This window comes from Biomphalaria glabrata, chromosome 2 (genome assembly GCF_947242115.1).
Source record: "Biomphalaria glabrata chromosome 2, xgBioGlab47.1, whole genome shotgun sequence".
Taxonomy (NCBI): Eukaryota; Metazoa; Mollusca; class Gastropoda; family Planorbidae; genus Biomphalaria; species Biomphalaria glabrata.
Window position 1 is genome coordinate 17,313,433 of NC_074712.1, and position 27,598 is coordinate 17,341,030.

Sequence of the window (27,598 nt, forward strand, 5' to 3'; positions counted from 1 at the left end):
ATATGCCGAACTGGGAGTCGAATCCTTAGTAAGGTTGTGACAGAGCGTCGCATGAGGTTTTGCGGGACATGTTCTCACACAAAATGAATAACGCAAAATAAGAGTTGCGGAAACAGCTTGCCGGAAAATGCGCCGAACGGCGCGAGAGGGTCTAAGTCAGTAAGAATAGCACATTAGGTTTTTTGACATAAAACTTTTTAATAGCAAGATAATGCACTGTAGATACCTCAGAATATGCATTTTGTTGGCTTTCAATACCAGAAATAGTGCTCGGCGGCGGGGCTTCGCCCCGCGCTGGGGGAGCACTACGAACTCCCCCAGACCCCCTTGCTAGCAAGGGCGGGGAGTCAACAATAAACAATAAACGTCTTCCGAAAGGGTCAGAATGTAATAAAGATTAATTATGTACACACACACATATATATATATATATATATATATATATATATATAATTTTTTTCGCCCGCGGGGGGGGGGGTCGGGGGGGGGGGAATCCCCCCCTCCAAAACCCTCCCCGAAAAAAAATCCTGGCTACGCCCATGGTAATCAATGACTTAAACTCTACCAAATCATTGGTTTTCCTGGCTGATTCAGGCAACTCATGCTCTAATAGCACTAGGGAAGAAGAAGCATTTGTACAAATTTGTCCTAGCATATGGAACAAGGAATGCGTCTTTATCTTTGTGTCTTCCATGTTATTTTATTAGATTGTGTTGTTGTATTTGAAGATTATGGTTTCTTTATCTTTGTGCCTTCCATGTTATTTTATCAGATTGTGTTGTTGTATTTGAAGATTATGGTTTCTTTATCTTTGTGCCTTCCATGTTATTTTATTAGATTGTGTTGTTGTATTTGAAGATTATGGTTTCTTTATCTTTCCTAAGTGTGACAGGAAGCGGGAATGAACTCTAACGGAAACTCCGGACAGTTTTCTTGGCATTCATTTGTGGTTGTGCACCTCGGTGTGGTTGGTAATGGACCTCATTCACCAATCGTAAACAAACAACATTTAGTCACGTGATCCTATTGATAAAACAACGGGGAAAAAACTGTCACGTGACAACCATCATGAATTAAACATTAGATCGTAAATTATATAGAAGAGATAGAGAACCACGTGGCTAAATGTTGTTTGTTTACGATTGGTGAATGAGGTCCATTGTGCTTCAAGATAGTGATGCAAAGCGACAATAAAGAAGCTTGAAGAAGATTTTTGTGGATGGGGTCTGTTTGAATGACACAACAAGATTTTAATTCAAGAGTGCAAACAAAAAAAGGTTCAGATTATGTGTGTGTGTGTGTGGCCATGTAATGATGAGTGTGGGTTTAACCGTGTGCCCACTAGTCTGCATGTGTATGTGTGTGTGGTTGTTTTTGAGTATGGATGTCTGTGTGTCTATGTGTGTCAGTGTATGACCGTGTGTATGGGTGTCCTTGTGTGTGAATGTAATAAAAGTGATTGATAAATAGTCATTGTTTTGTTTACGCGTTTAACTATTCGCATACCACAAAGTTACCAGGAGGCTGCAAAAGTTTGACATGCTAACATCTCTTGGAAATTGAAAAGTTTAAACTATTTTATTCCTGGTTAATCCCTTAATAGTTATCCATTACAACTAGATCTAAATTCTATACTCTATATTGGTACAATTTGATATTTCTAATTTATGTAAATATGTATAAACCTTTTTTAGAACAAAATTTAAGAAATGCACTTAATGGTGATTATTATTTCTATAGTCGGACCAATCGACACTGTTGCTACGTTCAGCTACGTTAAATGTAAATAGTGGACGCTTAAATTTGTGCGTTTCTGATACAACATACTCTGACATGTAATATTTCTTTGTCTTGCCAGTCTGTATCTGAGATCTACTGGTGTCGACTGAAGATTGGTTGTCCCGAAGAGGAAAAATGTATCCCCTAAACAGACTTATAGGGCTCATGCTCACAATCTTAATCAACTAAAATCTTAAAGTCATTATACGCTCAACTCTTCATGGGTTCACGAGAAAGGTTACTAGATAAATGATGAGAACACTAGACAATCTGTAACGTTGGATAGCGCCATAAGTATTTAGAACACTAGACTCGGTCACAAAGGGGAAGACAAGAAGATCACATTGTTGGTCACGTTTTCCTAGTGGATTCCTGTGATTGACTTCGGTAAAAGTTGAACTGGCAAATAAAACATCAGGTCAATTTTAAAACAATTAAAGAAACTCTTGAGACTAGAAAAGTGTTGACGACTGAACAGCGACCTTAACTCTTTGTCTCCTAATCGACGATACCATCGTTAATTTAACCTCACTAAATTAAATAAATGTTTTATTTTATAAACTTGACATTGTGTTATATAAAAAGAGCATGCATTTCCCTTTAACTCTAGACCAAATAAAACATTTTCTGATAACAAACGATAAAACTATTGAAGGTTAATCATAACAGGGGAGTGAAACAGTAATGAGCAAAATGAAGAATTCCTTTAAAACTGGAAAAATAATAACGGAGAGAAAGAGTTAATTGTTTAGTCATTTCGATTGTCCATTGGTATATACACACTGCACTTCGTGAGTTATGAATCCATTGCAAATATTGGAATAGATGCAAGTTGACGAAACGAAATCATTTTTTAATTGTTCGTTTCTAAGTACGAAATCCTCAGATTGAACTCGTTCTGGACTCAATTGTACCAGACAGACTTCGCTGTGGACTCACTTTACAAGATTGTCTTGCTGTACTGTAGTAACTGAACTGTCTTGACTGACAATCTTTGTCTTTAAATAAAGTCCTCGAAGGCATTCTCGAAAATGACAAACGCCACGGGCTTGTCGCCACTGCTTTCTAGACGAGGTATATTCTCGCGGAGTGGTCAGACCAACACCTTTTTTTTAAGGTCCGTCCCTCGAAACGGTTGACCGCTCGCTACACGCTAGCTTGTGTCACATGTCAGCAACTCACACACACGGCTACCCTTACTCGCGTTCAGATCAGTTATAACAACATGCAATGTGTCTGATAAATTTAGCGCCAAAATGTTGTTCTCGCCCAAACGGCTGAGCTAAAGACTACCACTGCGCCAAAAGGCACATCTACTGAGTAGGTGTTAAGTTATGGGCTCAATAAATGATTTCTACAAATTACAAACTTTTTGGTGAAAAATAACTCTGCTTTACGTGTTTGTTGTGAATTATAAAAGTTTATACAACTTTTGTAAGCAACAATAAATACAATCCTCCATTTCATTGAGACTGTCTATAGCACCTCATCGTTGATGAAGTTTAATATTTTGCTACGCGTTCGCTCTATATTTGTCATTTAGCAATTTTTGTTACAGATCTCTGTGATCTCTGTGGGTTTCAAAGAGAACAATGTATGGCCAAATTCAACCTTTGGAGACTTTTCTTGATTATAAAACTAAAGACATGTCTTGGATTCGATGTAATGTAAAGTCTTACATATTCGTTCTTGAAATTCGCCTTTCTGATTATAATAAATACAATATCGTATAGATCTGTGATGCCACTGAGGAGGAAACAGTGACCTGCTTTAATCTCTGAGGATACCATAGGGGCCTTGATAGATCCTCGTTGCCCACTGAGGATACAAGACTATGATTCTAATTTCTTAAGAATTGAAGTCATTACTTAATAATTGAGCTAGAGATAAACAGCAAACCTTCCTCACAAACAATTACGCAAAATAATGTTTGTCTCCCTTGAAGTGAATCTTGTAAAATATTTAGTCAGGTCAACTTAGCAATTTGAAATCAAAGTTACAAGTAAGGAACAATCACTCCATAATGTTGGTCGTGTGAACCACTTTGTTAACGCTAACCCTAACCCAGTAGTTCCGGAGAACCAATTAGTATTTCTCTTGCATGTTCTTCTGCACACACACACAAACGTTTACCGCATAAAGAGTAAGCTAAGCCTACGACAGACAAGAATCAGTCAACTATCTCTCTACTTCTTTGACCGTGTGAAACATGCAGCAATACGTCTTACGCTTCTGGAAATCATGTTTTGTGTCTGAGACTTATTATAAATATATATCTAATTATAATGTTTCAATGTTGTGAGAACAAAATGAATTAGAAATCTAGCTAAAATTTAGGCCTACTGCCTTGATGTGTTTGTAGATGTAACGATTGATGTCCACAATTTTCAAACCTGGTTTTGTTTTAAGAGACAGTTGGTGTTAATCAATAGTTGTATGAAATTTACATCAATGGCTACAGTGAATGCTATTTACGATTGAGGTTAATATGCTATGTGTGCACGACTGGGCCGCAGGGTCCGACGACGAGTTTGTAGGCTGTATGGCATAATAACTTTTATGTCTTCATATAGAGCGGGGCGATATTTAAATCGTCTCTTTTCTCATCCTATTTCAGATCACGGAGTTTTGGAAGCAGCTCGCTTGGCCTGATCGTGTTGGAGCCTATCCTTTTGTGTACAAGTTAACAGAGGTAACGTGATCACGTGTGGTACCTGTGTGTGTGTGTGTGCTGCATGTCTCATCATGTGTGTGGTACCTGTGTGTGTGTGTGTGTGTGTGCTGCATGTCTCATCATGTGTGTGGTACCTGTGTGTGTGTGTGCTGCATGTCTCATCATGTGTGTGGTACCTGTGTGTGTGTGTGTGTGTGTGTTGCACCTATGTGTGCGGCATGTGTGTGTGTGAATGTGTGTGGCTTTTGTGTAATTATCAGTTAAGTTTGTAGTTGTAACAAATCTCATTGTTTGATGTCGATGAGATATATACAATTGTATAGCTTACCCCTCATTGATTCTCTTTCTAGGACATCTGTAATGGCGCCAAGCTATATGCTGACCTAGTCCACACTAAACTCACGGACATGGGCTACTACGATGACGAGGGACAGTTTGACGTCACGGAGGAGGTGAGCTTAAGATAATTTACATCCAGTCTACTTAAATTTTACTGTGTGGAATATCCGTCCACCCGTCTGTCCCGTTTAGATCTCGTAAACTAGAAAATATAGTGAAAATCCAACATCATATCTTAGACCATTCAAAGTTCTGATGCAACGGCTACTTTTTTCTTTTCTGAGAGCATAAATATAATTTTTAAAATCCATTATGCAAGCAGTTTTTTCATAAAAATACACCATTGTTACAACTATTAATAGTAACAAACACTGGATGTCTTTTAGTAAGGCAGATGCCTGTTTATCATTTTCTAAACACATTTATGCAAATGGTTTTAGATTGTTTACAATTGTATTGCCAAGTTATGGAAGTTCTGTCATACTAACTACTACATTTACAAAGAATGTTTACTTTTTTTTAAAGAGAAACAATCTATTCACTATACATATAAGTGGAACATAATTTAAAACAACAATTAATAAGTAGTTTCTCATATAATTGCGTGAACTGCAGGACTGCCACATTTCCATGGCACACTAAACTGATGGATTTTTTTTTAAGGAAATTTTTTTCTCTTGAGGCTTTGAATAAAAGGTTGATCCTTTACAAAACAATTAGATCAATTAGATACACATAAGACATCAGCTAGGCCAGGTTCAGATCTAACTTCACATTCACTTTCACCTATCCCTTGGTCTGCTGGACCGCTGGGACACCACACAAGATCTGTCAATCTTCTTTCTCCATTCTTCTCTGTCATTTGCTTTTGATAGAATTTTACTCTATTCTTTCTGAAAATACTGAAACCTGCCTTTTTACCCGCCTGGGTGGACCACTTCGGGGGCCGATTTTGAGTTTGTGTTTCCACACAAACTGTCTTTGTAACCTTGTTTTTTGTTGTTGTTGTAATGTTTTGTTTTGTTTTTGTGATGTCCTGTTTTTCCCATTCTCAGATAAATCTGAAATTTTGCATTGTCGAAGACAAACAATACACGAAAAATTCAAAAATTCACCAATTAGTTAATTATTTAGTATTAATTAATTAATTTTGTTTATATAGTATTAAGGGAGTTAAACCCTGTAATTTTTAGTAAATGGCAGTAATTAGCGGTTCTTTATCTTAGATAAGTTTATTCTTTTTTTTTTTTTATTGCTTGTTATTGTTTTTTAAATCTAAATCAACACTCAAGAATTGTGGGATTGCTATAGATTGAGTTCAATCTTTCTTGACAGCTGTGTATCACAATCAACAACATTGAACAAGTCAGGCGGTCCCTCAAGCCCTTGCCTACGCTCTTAGACTTCAGTGAGATTCAACAGGCTCTGGAGCTGGCTAGAGACGACCCTCACCCTCCTAAAGAGGCAACCACTGGCCTGCTGGGCAAGGCGTCCCTCCAGGGCATCATCAAGCAGGCAGACGAGGACATGATCAGGAAGATCCTGCAGGTCGTGGACCGCGTGGCTGACAAGGTCAGAGTTCACATCCTGTACTTGACATTTTTTTTATAAAGCTTATATTAACTGACTCTGGTCAAAGTTTGTACACATTATTTCTCCCACATTCATCTGGTATCAAGCAGAAACAAAGCAAGACAAAACAAGAATCAATTTTTTTAAAAGTTAACCAATTAGTTAATTAACTATTGGTAATCAATTATTTTGTTTTGTATCTCGAACAAGGAAAAAAAATGTGATTGACTAATAATGTGGTATAAGTTGAATCCGTCCCCTTTATACCTTATAGAGAGAAAAAATGTGTAACTAACTATAGATAATTATAGAAGCTTCTATTTTTATAAGCACTTCCTTGGTATAGGGGTTAATATGTTGGCTTGAGCAGGCTTTAGCCCACTAGTTGATATTCTGATCGCTCACATTTTATTCAAATGCATTTAAAAAGCGATCACCCAAAATACCACCTTCTATCTCTATGCACAACCCTTTTTCCAACTGGTCCAGATAGTGAGAGGATCACAGCGCATTGAGAAAGCTAAAAGCATGAAATTGCGCTACACAAATGCAATTGGTAAATATATTTGTAATCGCACAAATTTATTATTGTTAGTCTAGTCTATGACAAATTTAATTACATGATTTATCCAAACTAATTGATAAATACAATTACACTTAATATAAGCTTTTTTTCAAAAAGTTTTTTGTTCTTTTTCCTTTTTAATTCTTGAAATGATGTTTTAACTTTCAATATAACTCCTATACTTGATCTGATGCTTTTAAAATAGAATATTATCATAATTATTATGCTGATTGTATAGCTTCTATTATCTGTTACAAAGCAATATAAGAAATAATTTATTTGGACACTATGGGCTGCTCGATGTTTGTTAGATCTATTTCGTGGTCATCAATTGAATTTTTCTAGGTTTTATTTGATCTAGGATTTATTGGATCTAGGTTTTATTGGATCAAAATTTAATTATGTTTAATTTTAATTTGATATAATGGCAATTCATTTGTAATACGTATATTCACATTCTAATTTAAGTCGATGTTTAATGTAATGTAATGTAGGTGAAGGATAATTAAATCTAGGTTTAAGTGTAATCTAGGTATAATGTCCCCTTCTCAAGCTGCCCTTAACACCACCATATTTACAGAATTAAAAAGTTCAAAGTGCAACATATATTTGAAACTTCTTTGTTCCTTCTAAAGTAGAAAAAACAAGAGTCCTGTGTAGAGCTGAGCTATTCTTTAAGGGCCCACGCAATCGCAATTTGGTTCTGAAAAAAAGCAACAACCAAATAGCGTGCAGAGACCCAAGCACTGGATTGGCCAGAAAAAGTGGATGTAAAGGGAGAGAACTTTAACAAAAGCCCAAAAATAAATTTACTGGAAATATTTTTTCTAAATAATTAGGTCTGTTTCCAGAATTATATCAAATATTGTATTTTCATTCTGCCTGTCTCTCTGTTTACAGATGAGGCCAGATATTAAGAAAGATGTTTTCCATCTTAATTGGGCACCTGAGTCTTTGCCCGCTGAGGAGGTGGGTATCTATTTATAAACTTTTGATAGGACAAGTAACCTTTTGCCCTCCTGATAAAGTATCCAGTTAGGACCTTCGTAGCTGAACATTCGTCTAATGTCTCACGCTATTCTCTGAATGTATGACCGTTGATCTAAGATTTAAAAGCTAAACGAAATAAACATGTACTTTTTTTTTTCTCATTTTATGATAATAAGTATTTCTGGTCAATTTGAAAACAAGCTTGCTGAATAGGGCGTGCACTTCCAAACAAGAGATTGATGACAGTAATATATCTGTAATGTCGTTCTCTTTTCAAAGCTTATAGCCACCGACAGAGTAACTCTGTCTGGTACACATTTGCAAACGTTATTTCTCCTACTCCCACATTCTAGGGTCAAGTTGAAACTTTGCACAAATATTTATTGTCCCTATCAAAACAGGAATCAATACAAAATTGACCAATTCTTTAATGAAATAGTAGTGGTTATATTTTATATCAAAAAAGGATAATAAATCTTACAGTATTGAGAGATAGGTTTTTTGGTTGTTGTTGTTTTTTAAAGTATTTTTGATATTTTGCCCTCCTTCTGTTGCCCAGGCTGTGGAAGACTTACTGGAGTATTTGGACAGCAATCTCCTAACTCTCAACAGCAATCTCCTGAAAACAAATTTTGAGAGGATTCTGTCTTCCATCTGGATTGAAGTCTTGGAGGAGTTCAGGGAAGTGCTGGACACAGAAGAAATGGTCAGTGGTCAGTTCATCACAATTGATTAGAGACCTTGTCTCAGACAATTCTCAAAGAACAAAAAAATACTTCAAAAAATATTGTGTATCCTCTTGTGCCTCGATTTCAAAACCTGGTGAAGAGTGGGATTTTATACTTTGGCATATGTAGGAAACCTCTTAATCCTTTGAGTGTATTGGTACATGGCACTAGCTGGAAGAAAGTATATGTGGGTGGTCATTGTGCTGGCTACATGACACCCTAGCTAACCATCGACCATAAAAATAGATGAGCTTTACATCATCTGTCCTGATAGATAACAAGGTCTGAAAAGAAACTCACTTAACTACTTATGTTTGACTTTATTATCATGTAAATATTTTTATGCATTTAAAATGAAACTGCGTTATTCATAATTGTTTTTCTATTGTTCTAAATAAATTAAGACACTGAACAAGTCCAGTGCAGGTGTTTGTATTCTATTCTCCAGAGACCTCCTGTCTTCTATCAGCGGATGTTCCAGGCCTTAACACTTCTTGTAGATTTTTTCTATGCTAATGGGAACGGATTGGAGATGGAGGCCATTTTAATTGAGTCCTTTCAGGTTGGTACTTTCTGGCTTTTTTTTTTGGGGGGGGGGGGGGGGGAACAAAACACAAATTGTCTCTGGCTACTTTTCATTTTGTACTAGGCTGCCAATTTGATGCTAGTCATTTTGTTAGAAAACTGCTGGACATAAAATTTAAATTTCACATCTTCAAGGAAGATGACAAGATACAAAATATATGAAAATAGATTAAATTTGACATTAAAGAAATTGAAACATAATATTCCTTCACTGTTTACATGATATGTATATGCTTTGTCTCATGTTTTTAGAGGACAACAATATCGAAAATTTAAATTTAAAAAAAATTAGTGCTGGAAATGGAAAAATGATGTTAAAAAAAAAACAAGTCATAGGAATTTAAAATCATTTCTTCTTTATATAGAAATATTAGAGTAAACAAAACGTGTATGTCTAATACTAAATGGGGATAGAAGTCTTCCTGTCGCATCTGAATTAAAATTGGAAATAAAATTGGGACGTTACAAACAAAAGGCTGATCTCCCCTGCTCTGGGTGTAATTTTTTCTTCTTCCAACAGCCCAATGGGTAATGCTTGATTCCATGATTTGTCCGTAAAATTAATACTAAATATAAATAACAAATTCATATCAAATGTTACAATAATACTTTAGATACATTGTAAACAAAGTATGATTGTGTCTTACCCAGGGGCGTAACTAGGGATTTGGGGGCCCGGGGGGATTGACCTCTTTGGGGGCCCCTTGCATTTTGACATTCGACATATGACATGGAATAATGTACGCAAAAATATATAAGCCCCAAATCAAATTGGTTCAGTATATCAGTAAACTTAACAAAAAGTAATCAAGACTATTTTAATGAATAAAAGCTTTGTTTATTAGTTAAATAATGCACAAGTGACAAATCTCAATTGATATCGCTTCACGTCGTGCATTCTGTGCAGCAAAGACATCTATAACATCAACTACATCGATACTTTCTAGTATTTGTGACTTCACTGACATTATAGCCATGATAAGCCTTTCTTGTGTCATTGTGCTCCTGAGATAGCTTTTGATGAACTTGAGCTTTGAGAATGATCTCTCACATGACGTAATGGAAGTGGCCTGAGTTAGCGGTATTCGGAGGAGGTTGCAAAGTTTGAGCACACGTAATTACCATATGAAGCCTGTTTCCTCAATATGTCTATTGGTGATTGTATTACTGGTTTGTTGATGAAAAGTGTTCGTGCATCAATGACATCATACAAACAGGAAAAGTAGCACAGTTTGTCATAAGCGGGTCTTCATCTAACAGGTGTCTTGGTTCAAGAAGAAACCCAAAGGTATCCATTTTCTTTCCAGCCTTTGGAATCTGCCCTTCATCTCCATATGAAATCTGTCCAGCACTTCTGTCGCAACACGTTTGAATTGCAGTTCTATTGACAGTCCTACATTAGAACTCAACTTCCCATCAAGTCTTTTCTTTCTTCTATAGCTTTTATATAGCGTTACTTTCATGCTTATAGCATGCTCAGAGCGCTTTGGTCCAATCTAGGAGTTGGTTTTCCGTTCTGCCTTTAGGCGCTCAGTAAACGCAACTCTGCCCGAGTCGGGTGTCGAACCTCGAGTCCCCTTCTAGGTAGCCAAGACAAGCCAAGTTCAACTTAGCCTCTCGACCACGCTTCCCACAGGGATTACAGGGAATCCATAGTATTCACTACCTTCTTTTGCTTTTTTGATGGATTGGGTTTTTGTCAGTTTCTCATCATTTTGCAGAAAGCATGAAAGGGTACTAATTTCTTTAGCAGCTTTCCATATATGCAGTCCAGACTTTTGTAGTTTCTTCCGAACTATATTAATTGGGAGCAAGAGCTTTGACCAGAATTCAAGATAGGCAAAAAATTCTTAATTTTCCACTGCATGAAGAAGATTCTGTCCTAATATTATATGGTACTACGTCATTGTTGGTTGTTTACGTTTTGTGCGCAAGCAAAAGGATTCAGAGCATACAAAAGTGGGAAAGATCCATATCTCGTTATGCTCGAGTATAGAAATACTCCGATAAGTGAACTGCCGTATTCACAATCACAACTTCTGACGAGTAGAAGACTCAAGGAATCATTCGAACTGATCCCAAACTATTGAAACCATCGGTAGCTGAAAATGCAGAGACATTACTCAACGAACGACAGATGAAAAGCAAAGTGAAATACAATGCAAAAGCAAGACTACCTAAAGATTATTCTGTCGGAGAGTTCGTCTAGGTCAAACATGGCAGAAAGCAGTTGTCATAAAAAACATTCAGCACCCAGATCTTATATCATAAAGACAAAACGGAAAAACATACAGAAGAAATCAACGCTTTTTGAATAAGAGTTTCGATGAAGACATCTCTAGGTACTATGATACCGATGGAGACAATGAACTGCAAACTGTTGGAACAAACGAAACAGACAGTTATAGACCAACGTCTAGAGAACTTGTTGTGCCAATCAAGACAACCAGAAGTGGACAAATTGTTAAAGTTCCTACTAGACAAGGCCGGCCTTAGGCCTCTGCAGCCTATGCGGTCGCAGTGGACCCCGCGCTTTCATAGGACACGCGCTAATTCTAAGTGTACATTATTAAATTAAACCATTATAACGTATATAAAATAACAGGGTTTTCGTGACCTCCTGATTTTCCAGGGCCTCCAGGAAATCTCATGAAAAGGCAAAATATACGATAAAGTCCTAAACTTTTTTTTAATTTATTCAAATCTCCTTAAGAATAGACGAAATGGACATTTTGGGGTGCCAATAAATAAAAAGTGGCATTTCGAGCTTTCATTTGATAAAAATGTATTGCAAAGACGAAAGTAGGCCTATTTTCTAATTAAAAAAAAAACTTTTGACATTATGCTTATCCCTACCCAGACTAGGCCCCGCGCGATCAGTTTTGCATAGGGCCCCCAAATGGTAGATATCACTCTTAAGAACTTTAAAAGGAAGGGTGTGATAATAACTTCAAAAGGAAGGATGTGCTAATATTATATGATATTACGTTATTGTTTGTTGTTTATGTTTTGTGCGAAAGCAAAAGGATTAGATGGAAATAAAAATAGAGTTTCCATTGGATTTGAAAGATGAATAGAGGGGTAATAACTCGAGTGTGAAGTTTAATTCTGAAATTATAGACGCCAAACCCGAATAATGGACTATTCTTGCATTATTAAGAATAACTTTTGGATCTGTTATACTCGATTCTGTAAATTTTGCTTCAAGGTTAATTAGTGTAGCCATAAAATACTCGCCATTTAGATCTATTATTAGTAAAGGTAACAAGATACCTGGAATTCGCTGTATATCATGCAGTTTTATTCGTGGCAACAAAGTTTAAAATGTAAAACTAACTTTAAAAAAAACTTTTATCTCTGTGGGAAAAAATATTTTTAAAATGTCAACAAAGTCAACGTACTGATAGACCTAGATCTAGGTTTAGTCTTTGTGATAAATTTTTAATCCATAAATGTTGAAAAAAAAGACACCCGTTGACACTATTTGTCAATCAAATATATTAATTTATGTATTTACAAATAAATTTCGGACACCCATTTGGGGGCCCCCCCTAGGTGGGGGCCCGGGGGGATTTTAAATTTCTCCCCCCCCTCCCCCCCACTTAGTTACGCCACTGGTCTTACCTTTGCAATGGGGGAGGCCATAGAAGGGATATTACTAATACTAAAAATTAAGAAGAATACAATATATTTATTAGTTCCCCGTCGCTGGAGAACTGGACTTTACCGGTAAATAAATAAATATATATTCAATAATATAAGTAGGGATATTTCTGAATTTTCAATACAATGTTTTGTCACGCAGCAAGATTTTCTGTTCGAATTTTCAGCTCGATAAATAATGAAAAGTTGTCAAATAAATGATTCAAAGTTGCCAAATAAATGATTCAAAGTTGTCAAATAAATGGTTCAAAGTTGCCAAATAAATGGTTCAAAGTTGCCAAATAAATGGTTCAAAGTTGCCAAATAAATGGTTCAAAGTTGCCAAATAAATGGTTCAAAGTTGCCAAATAAATTGTTCAAAGTTGTCAAATAAATGGTTCAAAGTTGCCAAATAAATGGTTCAAAGTTGTCAAATAAATGATTCAAAGTTGTTAAATAAATGATTCAAAGTTGTCAAATAAATGATTCAAAGTTGTCAAATAAATGATTCAAAGTTGTTAAATAAATGATTCAAAGTTGTCAAATAAATGATTCAAAGTTGTCAAATAAATGATTCAAAGTTGTCAAAATAAATGATTCAAAGTTGCCAAAATAAATGATTCAAAGTTGCCAAAATAAATGATTCAAAGTTGCCAAAATAAATGATTCAAAGTTGTCAAATAAATGATTCAAAGTTGTTAAATAAATGATTCAAAGTTGTCAAATAAATGATTCAAAGTTGTTAAATAAATGATTCAAAGTTGTCAAATAAATGATTCAAAGTTGTCAAATAAATGATTCAAAGTTGTCAAAATAAATGATTAAAAGTTGCCAAAATAAATGATTCAAAGTTGCCAAAATAAATGATTCAAAGTTGCCAAAATAAATGATTCAAAGTTGTCAAATAAATGATTCAAAGTTGTTAAATAAATGATTCAAAGTTGTCAAATAAATGATTCAAAGTTGTTAAATAAATGATTCAAAGTTGTCAAATAAATGATTCAAAGTTGTCAAATAAATGATTCAAAGTTGCCAAAATAAATGATTCAAAGTTGCCAAAATAAATGATTCAAAGTTGTCAAATAAATGATTCAAAGTTCTCAAAATAAATGATTCAAAGTTGCCAAAATAAATGATTCAAAGTTGCCAAAATAAATGATTCAAAGTTGTCAAATAAATGATTCAAAGTTGTTAAATAAATGATTCAAAGTTGTCAAATAAATGATTCAGTTGTGGACAATGTCGAAAGTGTGAGCTAATAGAAGACATTAAAAAAAACAGCGACAAGTAGCTTATCTATGACACAATAGTGTTTGCTCCAGGCGTGAGTCCGTTGAGTGTTTGTGTTTGCTGACACCAAAATAATATAGGCAAGTTTATGCTAATTGAACGACATATTATCTCGATCTGTTCGTATATCTTTCAAAATCTGCTATTGAATAATTAAAATTGTAATATAAAAATGGGTGTAAATACCTCACATTTTGGTCAATGTCTAATTGTACACGACTTATTTGCGCGAACCGTTTTGGCGCTACACGTTTTTTTAACGATCATTAAAACACACAAATCTTTTTAAATTATTTTTTTTTCACTATGTATATAAGTGAACTTAATTGCATCCATTTTCTTTTTGCACAATATTGAATCACACACACACACACACACACACACACACAGACACACACATACACACACAGACACACACACACATTTTGATGTTAAAAAAGAACTATTGTTCTTTACATAAACAAATACACTTAAACAAAAACACACATACAAAACAGAGATGTAACATTCTTTGTAAAGACATACAAAAATGGACATATATGTGTCTAAGTGTCCTGATTTGAGTGTGTCCAATCCATCAAACAGTGCTCTATATCTCTTCAGCAAACAATACCAATAGATAAACAAATAGTTTGTAGAGTATGTTGACGCTAAACGTATCTTGTTTTTCTGTATCTTTTCCTGTATGTAGAATCTTCGCAAAGAACTGACCATGCACAAGATGGACACGAAATCTTTGATTGAAACTTTCTATATGGAGAAAAACGAACAACAGGTAGAAAAATGTTGGACACAAAATATGTTTCAAACTGGGTCACACGTCATTTTTTTACAGTGATTGGTGTGTGTTCTCACTGCCAGGGAGGGTATTGTGGCTGAAGAGAGGTTATTCTGGCGGGAGGTTATTGTGGCGGGAGGTTATTGTTGCTTAAGGGAGGTTATTGTGGCTTAAGGGAGGTTATTGTAGCTGAAGGGAGGTTATTGTGGGGGGAGGTTATTGTGGCTTAAGGGAGGTTATTGTGCTGAAGAAAGGTTATTGTGGGGGGGGGGGAGGTTATTGTGCCTTAAGGGAGGTTGGGGACTGGGGACAAGGCTGTCTACTCTCACAAACGTAATTCATTATCTTCCTTGAAAGGAGAATGGAAGATGCTCTCGAGTGCTACTAAGGTAATGTAAGCATTAGAGGAAAAGGAATTTCTAACTTACGCTTCGCAGGTGATATGGATGGCCTATCAGGGACTGAAGAAAAACTGACTGGGTGATGTGCATAGACAAGACTTCCGCAGAATATGGTATGCAAAATAATGCCGAAAACTCAAATTATGACCAAAAGCGAACAGGGCTTTAAAAGGGGCATCAGCATTGCATTGGAGGTAAAAAGCTTACAAGTGTTAGTAGTTTTAAATACCTTGGAGCTATTGTCTCAGATGAGGGAACCAAATCTGAACTACTGACCCGGATTGAATAGTCCATAGCAGCCCTTTCAAAACTTAAAACAATATGGAAAGACAAAGGCATATCCCTCGACACCAAAGTCAGACTGATGCGCTCCCTGGTCATGGCCACATTCTTATATGCTTGCGAGTCTTGGATGCTGACTCTAGAGCTAGAGAGGAGGATCCTAGCAATGGAATTGAGATGCTACAGAAGGATCCTAGGTATCACATTCAAAGACCGCATCACAGACTAAGATATTAGAGAGACAGGGTTACTACAGCGATTGGACTCCACGATGACCTGCTAACTATTGTCAGAAAACGCAAACTAAAACTCTGTGCCCATTTGACAAGGTCTTCGGGGCTAGCTAAGACCTTCCTTCAGGGAACAGTACCAGGAAAAATAAGAAGAGGCAGACAGAGAAAGCGATGGGAAGACAACATAAAAGAATGGATGGATGGACAGAGTGGAATGGAGAAAGACCATCGACAAATCTTGTGTCGTGCCCAAACGGTTCAACAGACTAAGGGATGGGTGAAGGTGGTGAAAGTGAAGGGAGGTTATTGTGGATAAAGGGAGGTTATTGTGGATAAAGGGAGGTTATTGTGGATAAAGGGAGGTTATTGTGGATAAAGGGAGGTTATTGTGGTTATGGACAATCATTTAGAACTGTAAACACAAGTTTCTGTCTCCTATTAGGCTCATACACAGAGTACAGAGTATGGTCAGCTTCAGATACGTGCTGTCTACAAGTATGATTCTCACAAACTTTTAGTGGAAGGTAAGCTACTCATAGTGTACTTGTTCTTGTCATTTCCAGCCATTAATCTGATAACGTTGTAGCGATTTTCTTAATGATCAAAATATATGTTTGTATGTCTCTCAACATACTGAGTGAAACCTGTTGTCAATAAATTAACATAAATGTCCTTTTTTTACCCAGTTCTTAGTGCCAAAGATCTTATTCCTCTTGATGCAAATGGTGAGTGAAATTATTGTTATTATTATGGTTCACATTTTCAAAGAAAAATGTTTAAACAGCTAATAAAATGGATTTCATTGGGCGGGGGGCGGTTTGAGCCAATCAAAGATATAGCTCTGTTGCTGTTTTAGAGATTCGTGTATGTAAATGTGCATGTATCGATTGATCCAGGTCACAGCATAATAAATCTTTACCTGAGGTTGTTATTAGAATGTGATCACTATTTTCCAAAGCTTATATTCATATCCCCTCTGTTTGTCAGTCTGAGTGTACACGCTATTTCTTGGTCTCCCCATTCTCGGATCATGTTGACAGTTTGAGAGGTTATACATTGTTGGCGACAACACAGGAATCAATAAAAACATCAATTAAGCAATAAGTTAATTATTAAGTCGTAATTTTTTTAAAAATTAGGTCGTTCGCTAAAAATCTGAAACTAAGAATTAATAGCTATCTAACCTTTTTTTAATAAGTACTTGAATAGCTCAGTGGCTAGCAAGTCGGCCTTCTCTCTTGCAGGCTCGAGACCTGGAGTTTGAATTCAGACTTGAGCAAACATTTTTATTAAATAGTGTTTGGACCATAGCGTACTGAGCATGTTGTAAGCAGGTTTGTGTTGCGCTAATTAGAAACAAATAAACAAATATTCCCAATCGCACAAATATATTATAGTTGAATTAGATCAATTAAAATGTTTCCAATTATGTTTCATGTATATTCCCAGGGCCTTCCTACTGGTTGCGGGGCCCTATGCGAAACGGATTGATCGGGGTCTAATTTGGGATGTGATAAGGATAATAAGTGAAAATTAAGATTTTGTATTAGAAAATAAATTCGTCTTTGCATTTTATTTATACTTTACTAAGTACAAAATCAGTGCAAAATTAACTTTACGAGCCATCTACATCAACAAAAAGCCGATAAACATTCAGATTAGCCTTTTAGATTTAAAATCGACTAGAAAAATATCGTTTTTGTTTTGTTTTTTCTAAGAGGTCGAGATAAAGTATTTGATCTTCTTGTTTTGTTGAAAATTCGACTTCTTATTACATTATTATTTAAATGAAAGCTGACAATGCCGATTTTTTTAATCGCGAGTAGGATTGGCGTTTTCCATATTGTCTGTTTTAAGGAGATTTGCATCAGTTTTCAGAAGATTTTAATAATTTCAGGAGATTTTCATGACTTTTTCTCATATGTTTTAATTGTAAGAGAATTCCTGGAACCCTTTAATAATAAGTTAAAATTGTTTAATTAAATAATTTACACCTAGAATTCGCATCGCGCGGGCCCTAAGAAAGTACAGGGCCCACTACGACCGCATGGGTTGCAGTGGTTAAAGACCGGTCTTACGTGTTGCCTAAAGTTATAACATATTCATTTTCATCCAATATAAGCTTTTTTTTTTTATTATGCATGTTTCTAGTGTAGCAACATATGCATAATGTTATAGTCATGAGTAGGCCCAACTTTCCAGGGGAGGCAAGCAAACCTCTCAAGTTTGAACCCAATCAATACATTTAAAATATTTACATCTTGGCAGGTCTGAGTGATCCTTACGTTCTGGTCTCCCTTGTACCGGAACATGTTTTCCCTGGCATATCAACTCAGAGCACAAAGATTGTCAAGAAAACGCTGAACCCAGTATTTGATGAGTCGTTTGAATTGTAAGTTATCTACCCTTGTTTTCTGAATTATGTGTTTGTGTTTTTCTCTCTCTCTCAGTTTGTATTTCTCTTCAATCAGCAGTCCTGAGCGTCCACACGAAAATAGGTCCGCAAGTTGTCAAGTTGAATTGATATGTTGTCAAAGCACACAAGATTGGCTAGCATACTGAAAGCATCAAATACGTAAAAACAAAAGGGGGGGGGGGGAGAGAAACTTATTTTTATCAAGTCATTCTGTCTGTCTGTCTGTTTGGTACAAATTTTGTACCCGTTATTTCTCCCACTTCCTATTCTTGGATCAAGTTGTATGACAAGATGCAACATGGCAATCAATCAAAAAAAATTAACAAATTAATTAATCCATTATTATTTTTTTGTGTATTTATGTAAAAAGGGAGTTAAACCTTGCAGTATTGAGATATATTGCAGTGGTTGTAATTGGTTTTTTTATGGTTTTTTTTTTCTATGTTGCTTGTTTAGATTATGCTTATTATAATTAAATGTAATATTTTTTATAAACTTTACTAATCTTGGAAAATACTATAAGCCTATGTATATATGTAACCCTGCCGGGCTATGTAAAACAAGTTAACTTAAGCCTATTTTGTGTTATTTGTTTTGTCTTTTTTTTTTTACCTGATGGAGGCCTCGTGGCCCAGGCGTTCTATATTTTACTTGGTCCGGCAGGGTCACATATATGCATGTTTATTGTATTTTCTATACAGTCGTTCATCCCTGCAGCAATAAATCTTTGTTTTTTGAGTCTTTGTACTAGCCTTGAATAGGATTTAGATTCTTCTTCCCTGCTGAGCCCATACACTGACTCTATTACTAGCACTAATATAATACAGAAAACCAGGCATGAATAATGAATGAAGCCTTATTGATCGTAGGGGTTGGGTGGGGGGGTAGCTTAGAGGCTTATTAATTGATTTACGGTTATTTTGGGTTATTATTGATTGTCAGGCATAACGTTATACATGAGATACATCTGCAATTAGTTCAAGGCCATTTGTTAAAGTACATCGCCATTGATTGATACTATTCTGTTGTAGGCCTCACGATGACATGTCACTGTAGAAAATATAAATATAAACAGTATGGTTATATCACAACGTCCTCATGGTTCGCAAGGACCTTCCTGCAGGGGACAATACCAGGAAAAAGAAAGACATAGAAAGTGATGGGAGGAAAACATGAAAGAATGAATGAGGCAGTCATTAGAAGAGACTGGTCAAAGGAAAAGACAGAGAAGAATGGAGACGGTTGACGTAGTAAATGTAGTGCCCCAACAGTCCTAGAGACTAAGCCAATGTTTCCCCAATTTGTCCCTCAACGGAACACTTCGCACATTCTGATTATTTAGTGGGACACTTTGTTGTGTTTTTGTTTAGAGAGGTTACTTCCCGTGGTGGCCTACTAGTTCATTCTTCCAGTAGTTCGTGGACACACTTATTTAGGCCTCGTGGACACACTAGGGTTCTGTGCGACACCGTTTGAGAAACACTGGACTAAGCTCTAGTTGAAGGAAGGAGTATAGCTACAGCTTGGTCGTTTCATTGGCAACATATTTGTTAACCTTTTTTTTTTCAAGTAAATAATTATCTTTTATTCTCGTTTCATTCTGTTTAAATTAGCCATATTCAGCCAGCCCAGTGTGCTCACCATGGTGCGACCTTGACCTTTACTGTCATGGACCATGACCTGCTCTTTCAAAACGACTTTGGCGGTGAGGCTTTCCTCCCTTTGACAGACGTCAGCGGAGTAGGCGGGGAGGAGATCTCTGGCTACGATGTTCTCAACGTCATTTCGTTGCCACTCATTCATCCGAAAATTTCTGGTAAGCTGTTGAATACATTCTTTGAACGTAGGGATACGTTCTCACCCTCGATAATGATCAGATACCTTAACCTTCTCTTCTTCATTAGTAAGTTATTGTTCTGAATGCATAAATATTTTTTTTAATTTACAACCCATTAAATACATATACAATATATTACAATATCACCACAAGGCCCATTCTCGAAGCCGTTCTTTGGCGTGGTGATGGCCCTCCAACGGCTAGTGGCAGTACATTATAGGAACATGCAGGAACCCGCCGTGGGCCCGGCCTCCGGCCTTCGCATGAAAGAAGTAACATGAAGTTAGATCGAATAGTTGAGTCTCATGAAAAACGGATGGGATTAAATGATCCTCGTGTTGATGGGGGACCTCCTGGCAGAGGGGTTGGTGAAGAGCCAATCTCTCATTCCCGTTGGTCAAAGGGTCATAAAAGAAAGTCATCTCGACCCTTAATGGACACTTCGTCATCCCCGGCAGTCCTGATGGAGATTTAGGCTAGTCTGTAATAAAACCTATAGACTAAGATGCCAAATAGTTATAAAATGTTATATATATAATATATAATATAAGAGAAATACTGTTGGAGAGTTTCACGAAAGCAATGTCAAGGACGCTGAATCGCACTTCAAAATTGCCAACTAAATAACAGTTGTAAATAGAAGAGCTCTATACATTTCATTCTGCAATACTAAACAGTGCCCAGATTGGGTACAGACAACTTTAAAACACCTAGCTTATCAACACTTTCTTTACTTTCTACACCGGATACACCAAAAACACTAGCTATTTATAGACTTTCCGTCATGTATGAAAATCTCTTCCGCTTCGTCATCTTCTATGTGGTAATTATAAGGCTAGTCACATTCAGTTTTCCAGTAGACTAACAAGTAGGAGTGTTTGTGACTAGAGAAATAGTACACACCTCATCAAATGTATTAAATACAGTTAAAAAAAATATTGTTTTTTATGAACACAGTAAAACTGATTTCACCCTCTTGAGCGAAAAAACAAACAAACAAACTATACAGCTCTTCTGCTTTTGTTTTTCTATCACAAATAAGATTTCTGTTTTATTGTTTCCAGACCGTGGTGCCTTGAACGTGTTAAGGAGAAGAACCTGGGACGCCACAGCTCAGGACTTCATCAAAAAACGTTATTTGATAGAACAGCAAGCGAAATGAACTAGCTTGGCAGCAGCAGCCTCTCACACAACTGAAGGAACCAATACAACTCCATGGCATTGTCTAGAAACGTAACAGCTGCAAGCTATTTCTTGAAGACATTCTTTCATTGATATGATTGTGAATAATTTATAATACTGACCAACCACGTAATATAAGGCTTTCAAGCAGACCTGGTCATCTACTTGAACATCACTTAAATGAATATATGACCTTTGGTAACAAATTGTTGTTGTTTTTTTTGAACTATTAACAATGCTATCCAAATTTTAAAATATATAGGCAATATACAGATTTATTTACAAAAGAATGTGTAAAGATCTGAGTCTTTGAATTTTGCCGACAAATTTCAAATTTTTTGGTAGTATAAACAAATATTGAGATATAAGACTAAATCTTTCTGCAATACTTTTTGTTTCTAAATGGAAAAAGAAGGCCTAAAGGAAATGGTTATCGGCTGTATAAGGGGACACAATCCTATGATTGTCTTGTGTGTTAATCTTATAACACATATTCCCACAAATACTGTTTTAAATCGTCTACAAACTGCAATATTATTGTATAAACCTTACTTTTGATTCAAGAATATAAATATGTATTTGATGACTAATTTATCCACCATGAGCTGTACAACTGCGCCTTTTTTTTCTTCCTTTTTCTTTGTGGAAAATCTCAATAAATTCTGTTATTAGAGAATTACTGTCATAAATATTGTTAGTAGTTTCCATTTCTTCTCTTCAAAAGGATAACCTTAATTCTCGCTCAAATTGAAAGTAGATAACTACTAGCCATGAAGTGAAAGTATTGTTACTAGTCCCAATTTTTATTCTCTTGAACACAGATTTGGTATTCCCCCTTCTGCACACTATATTAAGTCCATGATCTTTTTTTCCCCACGAAATTTTGATTAAATTTCCTTTTTTGTTTTCTTGCAGAAGTTTTGTTTTTATTTTAAGACAAATATCACACCACAGAAAGGTTAACACTGCAAGTGGAGGGTCTTCGGCTAGGTCTCTCTTGGTCTCACTGTTAATTCTAAAGTTTTGTGGTGTATTTTCAGAAACACAATATTTGATCATCTATAAGTGTCCTGAATTCTGGTTATCAGAGACTTTTGATCCGTCTCTATAATTATAGTATGTACATTTGAACGAAAAGGGAATTGAAAACAATTCTTGTATAAACTGCACCTGTACCTCGGTTAAGGTGTTTCCTTTTTCTTAACGTTGCTTTTTGATGTCAGTGACAATGGATCGTCGCTAGTGAGCGCGAGGGGTGCGGATCGCACTGTCTGACACCCATTGTGAGGTTACACCTACCAAGGTAGCAAATAAATCGCTTTTGCAAACGTAGACAAGATTGTATAGACATTAGATTCACTGTTCTCCACGATGGTTTATAATTTGAAAATTTAGGTAACTTTTTCTCCATTGAGGACTTCTTGAAACGATTGCCTCCCCTCTGTACTTGAAACGATTGCCTCCCCTCTGTACTTGAAACGATTGCCTCCCCTCTGTACTTGAAACGATTGCCTCCCCTCTGTACTTGAAACGATTGCCTCCCCTCTGTACTTGAAACGATTGCCTCCCCTCTGTACTTGAAACAAAAGTGCAGCTCTCTTACAACCTTGTCAAAACCTCCCACGCTTCACTCTAAGAGGAACACCGCTGATGTCATGACATAGGCCGGAATATCTATGACACCTTGATTATATGTGATTTTCTATTAGCTCTATTTAAATGTTGTAACTTATTGATGGTGGAATAGAATTTTTATTTATTGCAGAAGTGCTCCGCCCTAAGTAAAAAATCTATTTAAAAAAACAACAAAATACTTTCTTTTAAGAAAAATCTAATCTGTGCATTCATTCTAATAAATATTAAATATGTACAGATCTAATTAATTCAATCGATACATTCACAGCAGCGTTGGTGTTTCTTTCTGGTTCGTTGACTGCATCAATGTACTATTTGGTAAAGACAACAATAAACAATAATTGAATACATAGAATAGGGTCTAAAGTGCAAACAATGAGTTCATACCTATCTATATAGAAATGGAGTGTCGCTGTGGTCTTGTTAGTCGTAATAGCGAGATGATGCTTGTGTGAAAGTCAGTCGCCTAATGAATCGTTTATGAATGTCATTATAGCCTACTCTATGGTTTTACGTCATAGGTTACTAAGTGACGTCATTTCTGTTTGGGTTTGGTGTGCGTTATTATTGATGGTTACCTTTTGAATCTAGTGAATTACATCTTAAGAGCAACCTACTTGTAACATATCAGGAATGCTGATAGATGTGTATACCTATAGAAAACTACTTCATCACAGAAATGGTTGCTTTGTTCGCAGAACTGTATCTTTGAACATTTTTTAATGTAGTTGAATACTTGATAGATCCATCTAGAATTATGTATTGCTCAATATTTTTTTCATCTTCGAAACCAGGTGAATTTTTCGCTCATTCTACCATTTCTAAGTATTGCACGATTTCTCGGTCTAGAGTTGAGTATTGTTGAGTTCATTGTAATCTTTGACACTGTCTTTCAATGACATATCTTGATGTAGATCTCGTGGTTAACTCATAATTTAATTATGAACAATTCACGAAGTCAAACAATCGGAGATTGAAAAAAATATTTGTTAGAATGTAATAAATTATAAAAGCATATCAAGTAACTTAGTGGTTGTTGAGAGCCTTATGTTACAGCATGACTTCAGCTCATCTCGTTGTGGAATATTTGTGGCAATGAAAACCTATTCTGAGTTGCATAGTTCACTTGTTATCTAGCAGGAGGAAACCTGTCAAACATTGCAAAATGCATGCCATATATATATTATAATAATATTTAAATTAATGGAGACACGATAACAAACAAAATGTAGGTTCAAGGTGTTGTGATCACATGTAAAAAACTTTCTTTTGATTTTAAAGTGATTTGAGTATAAAATAACTAGTACCGGCTTATCAGGTGTTTTCAGCCTATAAAGGTGATCAGCTCTTATCTTCATAGAAATATTAGTCAGATGAGATTATTGTAGCTAATGTAGGTTCATGGGATAGAAAAACAAAGCACAAAAGGAGAGAGGCAGACAAATAAAAGGGAGCGTTCATTGTTGGAAAAAAAATGGAAGATGTTACTCTTCATTTTTCTGCTTCATCTACACACACACACACACATCTATTTTCAATCTTACAATTTCAGATATAAACCTTCGTTTACAAAGCAGAAGATCTAGGCGTTATTTTTTAAAAATTAAGCATGAAGTTGTGAGTGACACTTTTTTATTTGGCTGTGATTCTAAAATGTTCCTTGATTTCTACCGAGTTCTATTTAGAATGTAGGTCCAGTCGTAACTGTGCTGCTTCAAACAGATACCATTAACAAACATTTCTGAGCTCTGACTCGAAGTGAAACTCAACCATCCATGATTAGCGCGCTCTTATTAGTATATGCTGGACAAGATGGCGAGAGTCTCAATTTTGGACATTTTCTGGCATTCTGTATCTTTCGGTTTCAGTGGGACTGGGAACACTTCATACTGCTGCCTTATTTTTTTTTAAAGAACTCCTTCAAATAAAATCATAACTCGTTGAAAAGCAAGTGTAAACATGTCACAAAGTCTTTTCTGGACTTTTTTTTTTTTTAGCTTTTTGTTTTCCCCAATGCTTGTTTTTAATATAAATAAACCAATTGTTGATAATTGTTTCATTATTTAAATTATTTGTATATGTTTGTGTACAAACTATTTTAAATGACCAAGTGTTCCAAGCAGCCGATAGCCTAACTTTCCCTCCAACCTTTTAATATTTTTTCCTTAGATTCGATTACTATTTATACTATTTAATTATTTTTTTTTTATGTTTGGGTGACGTGCAACTTTTTAACTTTCTTTTATACTTTCTTGGTTATCTGGGGTGCAAGTTAAAAAAAGAAATGAGTCATAGAAATGGAGCTTATAGCCTACAGCTCAGCTGCTAAAAGTTAGCTAAAAGAAGAAACTTTTTTTTGGAGCATATCTAGCAATCTAGAAATCTATTTGTTTGAGTGAAGATATAAAGAATGTTCAGAAATGTCCAAACCTAATAAACAAAACAAACATGTACTTTTGTAACCTGGAGTCTTTGTACCATAATAATATGGCAGATATTGTCCATGCTAGACTTTGAAGAAGCTGAAAGCAAAACTAGTTCTACTCACTCTCAATCTTGACATTCAATTGAACTATGTGGTGAAAATGTTTAAATAATCATTTTTATGGCCTATTAGACAAAGGTCCTAAGTGAACCTCATATTCAATGCTTTGCTTTCCAAATTTACACATTCCAGGTGTTCTAAAGAAAATACAACAGACCAAGTCTTATTAACTAATCTGGAAGCTGCAGCATTCTGTGAGGCTTGTTTATATTTGGACATTATTGTGTCTTTGTACAATTTTGTACATTTGAATGCATAATAAAATATAAACATTTTTTTTAATATAACTTTTTTTTGTGTGTCTGAGGAGAAAACTTAATAATTGGTCATTTTGTGTGTATTATTTTATTTTAAAAGTTATTAATTTTTACTTTCTATCTGGCCAACACTTTTTAATGTTATGTGTCTCACATTTTAAATGAAAGCCCCCATACCCCCATCCCAATATGTGTCATGATTTTTGTCTCAGTTTCTTATTTAAGACATCCAAACTTTAGCATCTTGAATCTCTTACACTCTAATCATGTAAATAAGAAAGAAGTAGTGCACACATTTTATATTCATTTAGCTTTTGGTTTGTCCTTGAAAATAATCTGGCCATGTAATCTTTTCCTGCATTGGTTGGTAACATAATAATGCAGTGTTGTTTTTTTAATCTTATGATAAAGCAAAGAATGGATAGCAGCTACAATTGTCAGGTTCTATGAGCCTAAAAATGTATTTTTAATCACAAAAAATAAATTATCTGAAATGGACTTGTAATTTTACTACCTTTTTATGCTGTTTAGATAAATTAGGACTGTTTTTTAATAATTAGCATTGTATTTTTTTTTTTTGGGGGGGGGGGGGGGGGTTTACAACATTAGCATGTCAATACAGTAAGTGTAAAAAAAATGTGACTAGTGAGATTTTTTATGTTTAAATTAAATCCTACATCTGTGTTTTTGAGTTTGACAAACTTTTGGCTGATGATTGTGTATAACAAAGTTGTGGGAGAGAAAAAGACAAAAGAAAGATATTTAGCAAGTGTGTGTGTGTGTGTGTGTGTGTATTATAAGTATGTGTGTGTTGGTTGTTGTACAGCACACACACATACACGTCCCACAATGGTTTATTCTACACTTTGTTGTCTAGCACTGACCTATACTTCCTTTGATGTATTAAACAAAAATACAATAAATGTTGTATTATGACATTTCTTTCAACCAGTTAGACTTTTGTCTACCATGTGTGTTCATGTCTCTACATCTGTGTTCATGTCTCTACATCTGTGTTCATGTCTCAGGTGGCTGAGCGGTAAAGCGCTTGGCTTCCGAACCTGGGGTCCGGGTTCGAATCCTGGTGAAGACTGCGATTTTTAACTTTTGGAATCTTTGGTCGCCTCTGAGCCCACCCAGCTCTAATGGATACCTGACATTAGTTGGGGAAAAGTAAAGGCGGTTGGTCGTTGTGCTGGCCACATAACACCCTTGTAAAACCGTGGGCCACTGAAACAGAACTTTACATCATCTGTCCTATAGATCGTAAGGTCTGAAAGAGGAACTTTAATAATAATATAATCAAATAATCAGTTATCCAACTCTTACAATCAAATGGCAGAATTATTTAACTTGAGCATTGTCTACGAGTCAGAAGATTAAAGACTTGTACAATATTTCATATGCAATGCAGACCCAGTTACAGCCAAGTTGATGCAAACAGACACAGTCAGGGGTCTATTTAAATACTCTTCATCATCACCTGCCTTAGGCAAGACTTTTTTCTTTTTTGGTCTCAAATGTTTGTCTTGCTACCTTTATAAGAATTCTCCAGCTATCTCATTTAGCAGACATTACCTGCCATCTGTTTACCTCCAAAGATAAGGTGCTGTAGAGTCACTAATTTACAGTAAGAATTTTTGTGTGTCTAAAGATGCATTATTTATAAAGCCAATTTAAAAAAGAAAACTCTCAGCAATAACATTTGTATTGAGTGTTGACAAAGTTAATGAATGTAATATATATATATATATATATATATATATATACTTGCCTGGCATTACCCGCGGCCTGCGGGTCTAAGTTTGTGTTTACTAAGGTAGTGGGTTGTATTTAGATGTATGTTAAACTTAACTAATGATCCTTTC

At 35.6% G+C, this 27,598-nt stretch overlaps 1 protein-coding gene across 7 annotated transcripts in view; it reads left to right on the forward strand.

The window, feature by feature from the left end:
* Positions 1-26,678, forward strand: part of LOC106056272 (BAI1-associated protein 3-like) — a 328,613-nt gene extending 301,935 nt beyond the window's left edge. For 5 of the 7 annotated variants that reach the window (XM_056019444.1, XM_056019448.1, XM_056019446.1 and 2 more), the window contains 12 exons: positions 4,397-4,471; positions 4,804-4,905; positions 6,128-6,364; positions 7,830-7,898; positions 8,479-8,625; positions 9,096-9,209; positions 14,856-14,939; positions 16,301-16,382; positions 16,545-16,583; positions 18,127-18,250; positions 19,888-20,090; positions 21,176-26,677. In XM_056019444.1, coding sequence (XP_055875419.1) covers positions 4,397-4,471; positions 4,804-4,905; positions 6,128-6,364; positions 7,830-7,898; positions 8,479-8,625; positions 9,096-9,209; positions 14,856-14,939; positions 16,301-16,382; positions 16,545-16,583; positions 18,127-18,250; positions 19,888-20,090; positions 21,176-21,273 — 1,374 coding nt within the window. In that variant the 3' untranslated portion in view covers positions 21,274-26,677. Of the gene's footprint in view, positions 1-4,396; positions 4,472-4,803; positions 4,906-6,127; positions 6,365-7,829; positions 7,899-8,478; positions 8,626-9,095; positions 9,210-14,855; positions 14,940-16,300; positions 16,383-16,544; positions 16,584-18,126; positions 18,251-19,887; positions 20,091-21,175 lie in introns of all 7 variants that reach the window. The other 2 variants (XM_056019443.1, XM_056019441.1) reach the window with 1 other exon arrangement.
* Positions 26,679-27,598: the final 920 nt, after the last annotated feature.